Here is a 10,284-nt window from a genome sequence, read left to right on the forward strand (position 1 = left end):
TTGGTTGTGAGCTTGAGTCATATTATTGATGAATTATTTTGATGAGTGCAATGCTATGGTGTTTGCTAAATTCTAAATTATATGACAGTTACCTTACATATCTATAGTTTTGGTGAGATTCCTACTGTGTTGTTGATACATGTTAAGTTGGTGTGCAAATTTATGCCCTGTTGTAAGCATAAATTTGTTGTATTGTTAAGTTTTTTCTAGGTAAAGTACTATTGATTTTGTTATATTATTGAATGCTTGATATATGTTATTTTGATGAAAAATAATGATATGCAAAGGTTTTGTTGGAGGACACAGAGAATGAATAGACAGGTTATTTGGTTTTGCAAAGGTTCAGTTGGATTGTACAGGGTTATATGAGCACAAGTATGTGATGACCCTACGAGGATTTTTCTCAAGAATGAGAATTTGCGGAGCCTGAAGCTCGAAGCCTCATGTATGTATGCAAATCTCATGGCCATGGCATATTCAAGTAAGAGTCTGCATGGATTATCTATCAAGTAAGAGTCAGCATGGACTATCTATCAAGTAAGAGTCCGCATGGACTATCTTTCAAGAAAGAGTTCGCAAGGACTATCTTTCAAGTAAGAGTCCACAAGGATTGTTCTTCAAGAAGGAGTCCGCAAGGACTAACTAATGAGTATGAATCCAAAAGTTTAAGTTTGCCAAGGTATGATTCCGCAAATGTAAGTCCTCCAAGAATAAGTTTGTATGTATGAATCCGAGCATGTGAGTCCGTAGGTGTGAGTTCATAGGAGCATGTCTACTAAATAGGGACCTGCAAGTATGAATCTGCATGTATGAACCTACCAAGTTTGGATCCACGTGTATAATTCATCGTATGGGAGTCCGCACGTAAAGGTCCTCCAAGTGGGAAATTTCATGCATTAGTCTTTAGGGACCAACCGCTGAATGTTAGTCTGCAATAGTATTATCTGCCAAAATATTCCATACAAGATTGACTACCAAAATTACTATCGAGCTGTCTTGTATAAAATTAAGGCAAATGTGTAAGCGAAACCATCCTTCAAGAAATACTAACGCACGGACGATGAAAATAGAGAATCGTGTCAATGTATAAAATGTGCCAATTTACAAGTTGTGCCAATGCGAATGATGTCAATTGTGCACTATGAATACGTGCGATCTGCCCTCGTGCAAGTGATGTCAAGCATGAGCCTAGGCCATTGAAGTCATATCATATGATAATATCATGATCAGGTATGTTATATTAATAACTCACTAAGTTCATTAGAACTTACCTAGCTTTTTGTTATGTTTTTTAGGTATAATGGGCTACACGAGACACTGGAGAGGGACTAAGCCAGAATCTGTTAAACCTATATGAGGCTTTTCTTCTTAACTGTAACATGCATATAGTGGGGGCGACCTGTAGGCTAAGCCTCAGGATTAGGAATTCTTGTAACTGAGTATGAACAACATGGTAATTATTCCAACATAGGTTGATTGCTACAATTTAATGAAGTTGTTATTATGAATCATCATTAATTCATATGTTAATGTCCCAAACTAGAAATTAGTATGATTGTAACATTTTCATTTGGCTAGTCGATCGGTTGAGCTTTTGGGATGCTACACTATAGAAGTCGTATACCCAACACACTAGCTTTCAGTTCCTTATTTATTTGAACTCAGACTTTTACTTAAATAAAAGTATACAAAAAACACATACATAGTCTGTTATCCACTCAGGATTTAGGTACGTCACACTATGAATGTCACAAGTGAATAAATCTATAAATAGATTCAGGATCTATTCTTTTTAGGTCTAGTCCGATGTACTATCAATCTAGTTAGTCACATCTATGTCTTTATCTTTTAGGAGTCATCCACTCCGATACCCAAGACAAGGCATCTCCCTAATTGGACTTGATAAACGTCATATTAGTCTTTTAATCTGTTTTCTCATTTCCTATTAAACTAAGGGTATGTTTAGTTCATCTACTAATTAAGCTTTCTTTCCATATTACAATCTGACCACGTAATACCGCTTAGTATTATTTTAAACATTAGACAACCAGTGAGCCAATATTTGCTACTATTTTTCTTTATATGCAAAAACCACGTGAGGAAGATATACAAATGGTATTAATGTAATTCATGAATAAATTTATTAAATAATCTGCTCGAAAAAATTACAAGTGCACATTAACGAAAATACTACACTTAGGGCACCAGATCCAACATTAGGGTCATTGGAGAGTTATGGATCCTATGACTTTGATGGGTTGATTCACAAACCCATAAATCGGGTTCACCTTATTTAACATACTCTCTTCAAGGACCATTTACCTGAAAGCCTACTGATCATCGTAACTACCATTGGATCATTTCCTTAAATCCATTGATGATCATCGTAACTACCATTGGATCATTTCCTTATTTTCCAAAGGCTACATTTTCATTTTCTTGGGTAAAACAAACCTAACATATGTCAATCTAATGAGATTTATTCATTATCGGGTTTATTAATATGATACTCCTTAAATAAACTTTTATCTTGGTGTTAGAGATAGTCATTCCTCATAAGTTTATACTATCATATATATTACCCCCTATCACTACTTGTTTCCTTTTGCCTTTATCTTGCTTACACAAGTATGAATCTCGCTCAGAATATTGCCTATGGCGAGGATATCAAGGTACAAACTATTTAAGCTACCCTAACCTAACTTCCTCTTCTATAGTGTCCTTTAGTGAGGTGCAATATTTAATCTTATGTACCATATCACTATAAAACTGACACCTTTAAGTGGATCAACCACGATATCAATTAGGACTTATTAAAAGAGGTTTACTCTTGAACTTGACTTAATATATATGCTTGTGATGGAATTTAGGGAATATAATATGTAAATTTATTATGTAAACCCTATCAACTTCTCTTTTTATAAGATTCAGAGATGAAACCTTCTTTGGTGAATTTGGGGAATGAGAATGGTGCTGCCCTCCCAAGTTTACCCATAAGATAATATGTGTTATGTGTTGTTCCTTGTTAAAAAGTCGTCTGTAAGAGGGGCAATATGATCTTTGATAATATGAGGCATTATATCCAAAATCAAATTCACTGTTGAAAAAATTCATTTCCTTTATTTCTACATATTTGTAGGCTTTTCATACAAGTTGGTAAGGGGTTGAGGCTTATTCTCCGTGAAGGTGTATTTTAAATGCTCTTGATTCAATCTTGCTATAGAGTCATCCATGACCCACTAATGTCAAATCCTTGGTGGTCATGGTCACGAAGTGAAAGCATTTGATGTAATCTCACAGTGGCTCCCCAAGTTTCTGTCTAATAGTTAGAAGGCTAGTGGGTATTTTCAAAATAACCTTATATGCGTAAAAGTGACATAAAAATAGGTGAAATAGTTGCTTAAAGCCATGAATAAAGCTTTCTAGGAGAGATAAGTACCAATTCTTTATATTTATTAATCATGCCTCAGTATACGTACACCGGGGCTATGAATCAACACAATTGTCTCTAAATATCTAATGGTGTACTACAAGTGTGACAAGTCGAGTTGTAATATTTATAGTGTTACAATGGAACACTCGAGTAATCCAAGGATCGAACCCAAGAGAGTTCGAGGACAAAGTGATTCCTAAGCAACAAGCATACGAATAGAAAGTCTAGCTAACTACTCACTAGGTATTATACTACGACTATTCATAATCCAGGGTAAATTACACTAATTGACTAACTAACGCTAAGAATGACCAAATTGTAAAAAAATAAAAAAAAATATGCAATTAACGATTCAATACACACAAGCGGTTGGTTGACTTTCATGTTGCCGATTAGTCTTTGGGTTAAGGATCTAAAAGGCTTAAACTTCTAATTGGCTCAATTTTACCTCTCACTCGCCCACTTTACCCAATTAGACGATTTAGTTTGGTTTATCTCTCAACTTCACTAAACTAACTTAAGATAATCAAATTGGTGCTCAATAGGATCTCCTCTCGATCTCACCTATCTAAATGTTCACCTAGAGGCATCAATTCTAAGTTTTGAAGTCTATTCAATTTAATCTAGTTTTTACGATTTAGTTTATGTACCCAAAAACTAACCAAACAACACTTCTATCAACCAACCACCATAAATTTAATTACCAATTATCATTTACATGTATACAATCATCCAACACGTACTCAAATCATACATAAAAATAAGCACAAGAGTATGGTTAAGAAAAGCTTAGAAATTTCTTGATGGATGCTTGAAGAAGATGATGACAGCAACAATGGAGCTAACAAATACAAATAAAGTTCATATTTTTAGACTTTGGAAAGAAAATAAACTAAAATATCTTGAAGGACTTGGATGAAAATAAAAAACAAAGTAAATTTAAAGTACCAAAGTGCAATTAATACTAGAGCTACAATAAAAACTAACTAAACTACCAACTAAAATCAGAAAAGCTATGAACTAAAACACTAAAAAATGAAGAAGGAGTAACTACTGAGCTTAAAAGATAAAATAAAAGGTGGCTCATTTAAAGTTATCAGCCAAAAGTGCCTTTCAACAACTGAATACAACTCCAATTTTTAGACAAAAATGCCTCTAAAAGTTATGTTTTGGCTTGGGTTAATGTTGGACAAAAGACTACCCCTGTAGCTATTTTCTCTCTGCCACGCAGTGTTGTCGCGACACCTAGGCTTCAATGTCGTAGTACCTTAGACAGTAGTGAACTCATTGTTGTGGGGGTTTCAGTGTTGCGGCATCACTGGTGTTGGCTCCAATTCCTTCATTTCAACACCTCCAGGGATATCACAACTCAGGAAGCTCGATATCGCAACATTGGCTTGGTGTCGCGACATCCTACCTTTGATGGCGCGACTCTCTCGATAGTAGGCTTTATGTTGATTTCGCGTTGAATTTTTACATCCTCAAGATGAAAGGGTTTGGTGTTGCAGCATTAATATCAGCAGTGTTGCGACACCTACTTTGAATGATGTTTTCCTTGAGGTTGGGCCATTGTCATCTTCCTACACTAACTCAAACACCTCGTTAGGTCCCCTATGGCACCATGTTGCCAATTTGGTTCTTAAAAGGGGAAAAACTCAACCAAAAACATTTATTAATGGTGAAAGCTAAAATTCAACAAAAGCATAGAAATGACACTTAATTTACTTGAGAATAAGCTCCTAGAGTGTATTAGAGAGTCTAATTTGACGTATTAAACTATGGCAGATCATTTATTCTTATGGTGGTGGTGAAGACTCTACATTTAAGAGTATCAAAAGCTCCTGAAACATTAATATAGTCATTGTATTGCATTAAGTGGTTGGGTCCTTGTCACCTTCATAGATTTCTTTAGGGAATTCGAAACTCTGTGGCAAATTGACAACTACTACCTTAAGTATGAGGGGGTTATTGGAACATGATATGCAATCCATGTCTTCAGTATCAAGCTTTAGAGCCTGAATATCTTACTTCAATACCTCCATTTCGTCATGCTAGGTTTTTGCTTCTAAGGAAAGACCGATCTTGGTTAGTACTTTAGGTGTGCATCGTGAACATGAGCATTAAGGGAAGAAACAACATAACCATTATGCCTTTAAAACTAAACGGGGGTTGTCCTACTCTTAACTTTCTTATTACCTCAATTTGATGAAGTTGTTGTTCTAGGTAGATAATTCATTGTCATTTGGTTTCTTAGGGCCTTTATGTGTTTTTTTAGTTCTAGAAATTGTTGGGAGAATGAATTGGGGTTACAGTTAGGATTTTGGGTTGTTTGCTCATAGAATTTGGTATTAGGCATATGTTTGGTGGAGGGGGGAGGAATGTGGTATTATACCTATGTTGTTGATTATACCAGTTTTCAAGTGTCACTATAGGGGTTGTAAGGACAAGCTAGGTGAGGATAGCTTGTTTAGTCAACGTGTTGGGTGGTAATACTAGTGGTTAAAGTGGGATTTTCGGTGATGGCTTCCACAAGACAAGTCATTTTATCACTATTGACTACACCAATTGTTGAGGATTAAAAAAGGTAGAAGGGGGAGATGACAATTTACATTATGGTAAGGTGTTAAAAGTCGTCGGAGGAAAAAAAGGAAGAAATATATGGCATGGAAGAGGAAAGTTGAAGAGGAAGAATAAGAAGAAGAAATAGGAGAAGGAGAACTCTTAAGGCCAAGGATGGGTATTTATAGGTGAGGATGACCATCCCTTGGCACTAGGTCTTGGCACGTGTCTATGCTAGCCTTATTGTAGATGATCACTTAGAGAGCATGATAACCTTTTAGATGGGGGACGATGTGATTGACATGGATCAAGTTAGACTATGCAAAAGGAGGGAATCAACACTTGCCCTTGGCGAGGTAAATTAGAGCTATACCATGTGTCAAGCACGTATACATTCATGTTTGATGGAGTGATGTGTGTAAGCAAAATCATCACCAACAAAGTTAAGACTATATGGGGGTGAGGATGGTGAAACCATTCTGGCAAGGTGCTGATAATAATACAACAGTATTGTTCAGCGCAAGTCCATGACTAAGAAAAGGAAGACAAAACCGTGTAAAAGATACATACTTGGTCTGTAGATAATCGATTGTCAGTTCCTCATAATGAGCCCCGTTCATTAATTAAATAATACTCGCAATCAAAGCTGCAGCTTCACTTTCCATAACAAAAGTCAATAAATTAAGAGTACATAACAATCAAATTCATCATCCTGAATGATGGGATAGTAATCACTCTCTCATATTCGACTATTTGGGTGTGTACTCAGTCAATACTGTTCATCGTCCCAAGGATATTGGGCTTAAACTCCAGATGGCCTGGCTCAATGTGTTTCTACATGTGTTCGTGGGCCTTTACCTATGAGTTTTCTAATCTATAGGCCTAAAGGATCCTATAATTTATGTAATCCATAATGCCCTCAATGTTTTAAGTTGCGAGTTGTGCAACTCAATCTCAGTCATACTGGGATTGGGAGTTGGGACTGTAAGGAGAAGAAGGTGGTATTTTTGGGTTTCGGAAGATGGAAGTAGTAGATCATGAAACCCCAAGCTTGGAAAATGGGAAAACTGACAAAGAAGTAGAAGAGAATGCAAATGTTTTACAATTTATGGACTCCATGGACGCTTATTTGACCCTCATTCATTCTTTATCTTCGACACTTCGCCGGGTAAGAAACATCTTTTCTTTTTTTCGCCCTTTCTCCGATATATTTGATTGGATTGATAAATGATGAAATTTCAACTTTGATTAGATATAATTAGTTCTTCAGTTATCAGAAATGCTTTAGACAATGAACATGTAAATCAGGGTTAAGTTCATTACCAAGTGAAATAAGAAGATGCATTGATCCAGGCATCACCCTTTGAATCCTGATTGTTTTATCTACTTGTAGTTCCCTGTTTATGCCACCCAGCTTCGATCTTTTTTTCTGCTTTTGTTTTTCCCCAATTTTTTTTTTCTTGTTTTGGTCTTAATAAGTACCAAAAATCAGGGATGGTTGGAACTGGCAAGTGCTCGACATTCCATGGGTGCTTCACGGGTGAATACTGTCTTGTTGGACCATACGTCTCATCCTGCTGCTACATCATTGCTTGTAACCCAAGATGAGGGAAAAGGTATTTATCAGCTTTATCTACAAAAGCAATCAGATCCTGGTATAAATTGTTCGGCATAGTGCTTCAAGCAGACTTTGTAAACTAGACTGCAGAGGGTTATCTTATAGTAGTGGACTCGGTGTAGTCAATATTGTCAAGGCACCTGCACCTTGCACATCAAGCCATTTTTGACAAGGCCCATTTGACCTGGCGCCACTAGATGCGCTTTTTTGTATACCTTTATAAGTAAGAAAGTGATAGTATTAAACTCTATATTTCTCAATACTTGAGTATTCAACTATAGACATGGACCATAAAGAAATCATGCTTGTTGACTAATAAAAAGTTTGCTTGTAGACCACAGTTTAGAGTTTGTTATTTCTTAAGCTTTATACACGCACAGAGAAATACACACATACATACTGGCACATAGAAAACTCACACATATACATATTACACTTTACTTCACTCAGGCCAATATATTTTTAGTGCCTTGAACCTAAGCCAATGTAAAGGTTCTAGTGCCTAGAGTGCTCCTCATGCCCTTGACAACATTAGGTGTGATTGTTCTGGTGGCACCTGCATGTGGGTACTTGTATATGAATATGAAATGATTTTACTCTATTAGGTTTTACTGTTTTAGACAGCTAGATCTAAAGCCCCTTGTTATTGAATTCTCATTCATATTGAAACATATGGTTATGGGTTTTACCTGTTCGTTTACCTTTTTGCTATAAGGAATTTTATTTGATTTATGATCTGTAATAGTTGACTCGGGCAAACCACACTTTACATTATGCAAATGGGCATCTTCTAGCAATGAGAACTCCTTGTTGGGGGAGAAACAATCTAGCCAAGACAAATTACATCCACAGCTGCGACACAGGGGCAGTACCGAGCTTTATGGTATGTTTTGGCCCTCTATATAGAAGTAGACACTCTCTTTGGATGTTAATTATAGCACGAAGACATACAATCAACTGAAAGTCTGAAACTATTTGCAAAAAAGAAAAAAAAAAGTGTTTTGGAACTATTGTTGTTAGGCTCATTCTTAGGTAATCTTTAAATTGAAACCAAATGATGGGAATTACAGAATTCCAATTGCAAACCATAATTGCTTCTTAATGGTTTGGTATGTTTTCTCACATTTTCCTTCTGTCTGTTTTAAGAGGAGAAGACCTCATCTGAGAATAAAGCTTCACGTGAAGTTGATGACCCAGTAAGTATCCTATTTCTACCACTCTTGCTCCTTCTTTGTTGTTGTTTTGCTTTCGGTTTCAGTTTCAGTTTCAGTTTCGCAGAATGCTTATTTTATTTATTTGAAAGTAGCTGTGATGTATCTGTTTTAGTAGTTTCCAGGGCCAACTAGAAAAACCTTTTTCTATGATATATTTGTTAAGGAAGCTTACATGATAGATTTTCCTGTTAAATTTGATTGTTTTAGTAAATTCGAATAGAGAAACAATCACATGGACTCATTTTGGAAAACTTTGTGTCTCCGGTTTAGGTTCAAAAGGAGAGATCTAAATCACTGTCAATGTTTGGAACTCTTGTTTCTCCAAAGCTTCGAGCCGCCCAGCTATCCTTTGAGGCAGGTGTGAACTTTTAGGTCAATGCTCTTGATCATATTTCAGTACAAGATGAGACTTAGCTTACAAATTGTATTATTGCAGCACTAGAGACACTTGTAGAGATAGCGAACATGCGCTCGGAAATGGTCTGCACTTTTGATCAAGTCAACATGAAATTGGCAGGCAGAAAGGATGAAAAATAGTTGTTTTCATTCTGGTAACTCTGCACAATATTTATTATTCCCCTTTATGTTATCCCTCCACATTTCTTTTACTCTTCTAAACTTAACAACTCAGTCATTCGTGCCAATATTTCAAGAAAAAAGAAGAGTCGCATGTATAGTTCTGGGAGGGTGAATGTGCTGATAACAGGATTTAATTCTATGCTTGTTACACTTATCTTAGATTTTGGAGATCGTTAATGTATGAACTAAAACAGAAGGGGTTTTGCCTGTTCCCTATTCATTGTAAGTGGGTTTAGTAAACATAATCTGTTTTTCTGTTTTTCGAAGTATGTGGTTTACACGTCATTTATTTTTTTGTTTTCAAATTCAAATAATGGATTCTAATTTTGATATTTGTTATTCAAATTCACAAATATCCGAATCTATTATATACCACATTTTTAGCACAAATAATTTATTTATTTTGAGATGATATTTTAATGTTTATACATTAATTAATTTTTAAAAATGCAAATATACAGCATTGCATGCTAGTATCATATCTTATTGAGTCTTATTCTGGTGTGACAACAAGATGTGAATTTAATCGTGGTTAATCATGTATTATCCCAAGTTCGAGTGCTATGGCAATAAGAAATATATATATATTTTTATAATAAAAAAACCACATCATAAAATGCACTATTGGGACTGCAATTGTGGGCATGACCAATAAATAAGTTTTCACCCTGCAGCTTCAGACTCAGTAAAATTAATGAGGAGTCTGGTTAAGAGTAAAAAGGATTCCCATCAAGTCAACCACTTCTGCTATCGCTATGATTGAAACACCGAACAAGCTCCAGTTCCACAACAGATTCGCTGCCTGCTTTATTCCATTCAAACTCTAAACAATATATAGGTTAGTTTCCGGCAGCAGCAGCAGCAGCAGCAGCAGCATATCA

At 35.8% G+C, this 10,284-nt stretch overlaps 1 protein-coding gene across 2 annotated transcripts; it reads left to right on the plus strand.

Moving 5' to 3' along the window:
- Window positions 1-6,893: 6,893 nt before the first annotated feature.
- Window positions 6,894-9,669, plus strand: LOC107921047 (coiled-coil domain-containing protein 115). 2 transcript variants are annotated; one of them, XM_016850903.2, is made up of 6 exons: window positions 6,894-7,160; window positions 7,485-7,608; window positions 8,356-8,493; window positions 8,757-8,806; window positions 9,095-9,182; window positions 9,261-9,669. In XM_016850903.2, the coding sequence occupies exons 1-6, from the start codon at window positions 7,014-7,016 to the stop codon at window positions 9,359-9,361; spliced, it is 648 nt and encodes a 215-aa protein (XP_016706392.1). In that variant the 5' UTR covers window positions 6,894-7,013; the 3' UTR covers window positions 9,362-9,669. The 2 variants fall into 2 exon arrangements, with proteins under 2 accessions (XP_016706392.1, XP_016706393.1); XM_016850904.2 differs by having other exon boundaries at window positions 9,095-9,178; window positions 9,261-9,327.
- Window positions 9,670-10,284: the final 615 nt, after the last annotated feature.

The sequence above is a fragment of the Gossypium hirsutum genome, chromosome D01 (assembly GCF_007990345.1).
Source record: "Gossypium hirsutum isolate 1008001.06 chromosome D01, Gossypium_hirsutum_v2.1, whole genome shotgun sequence".
NCBI classification, from domain to species: Eukaryota; Viridiplantae; Streptophyta; class Magnoliopsida; order Malvales; family Malvaceae; genus Gossypium; species Gossypium hirsutum.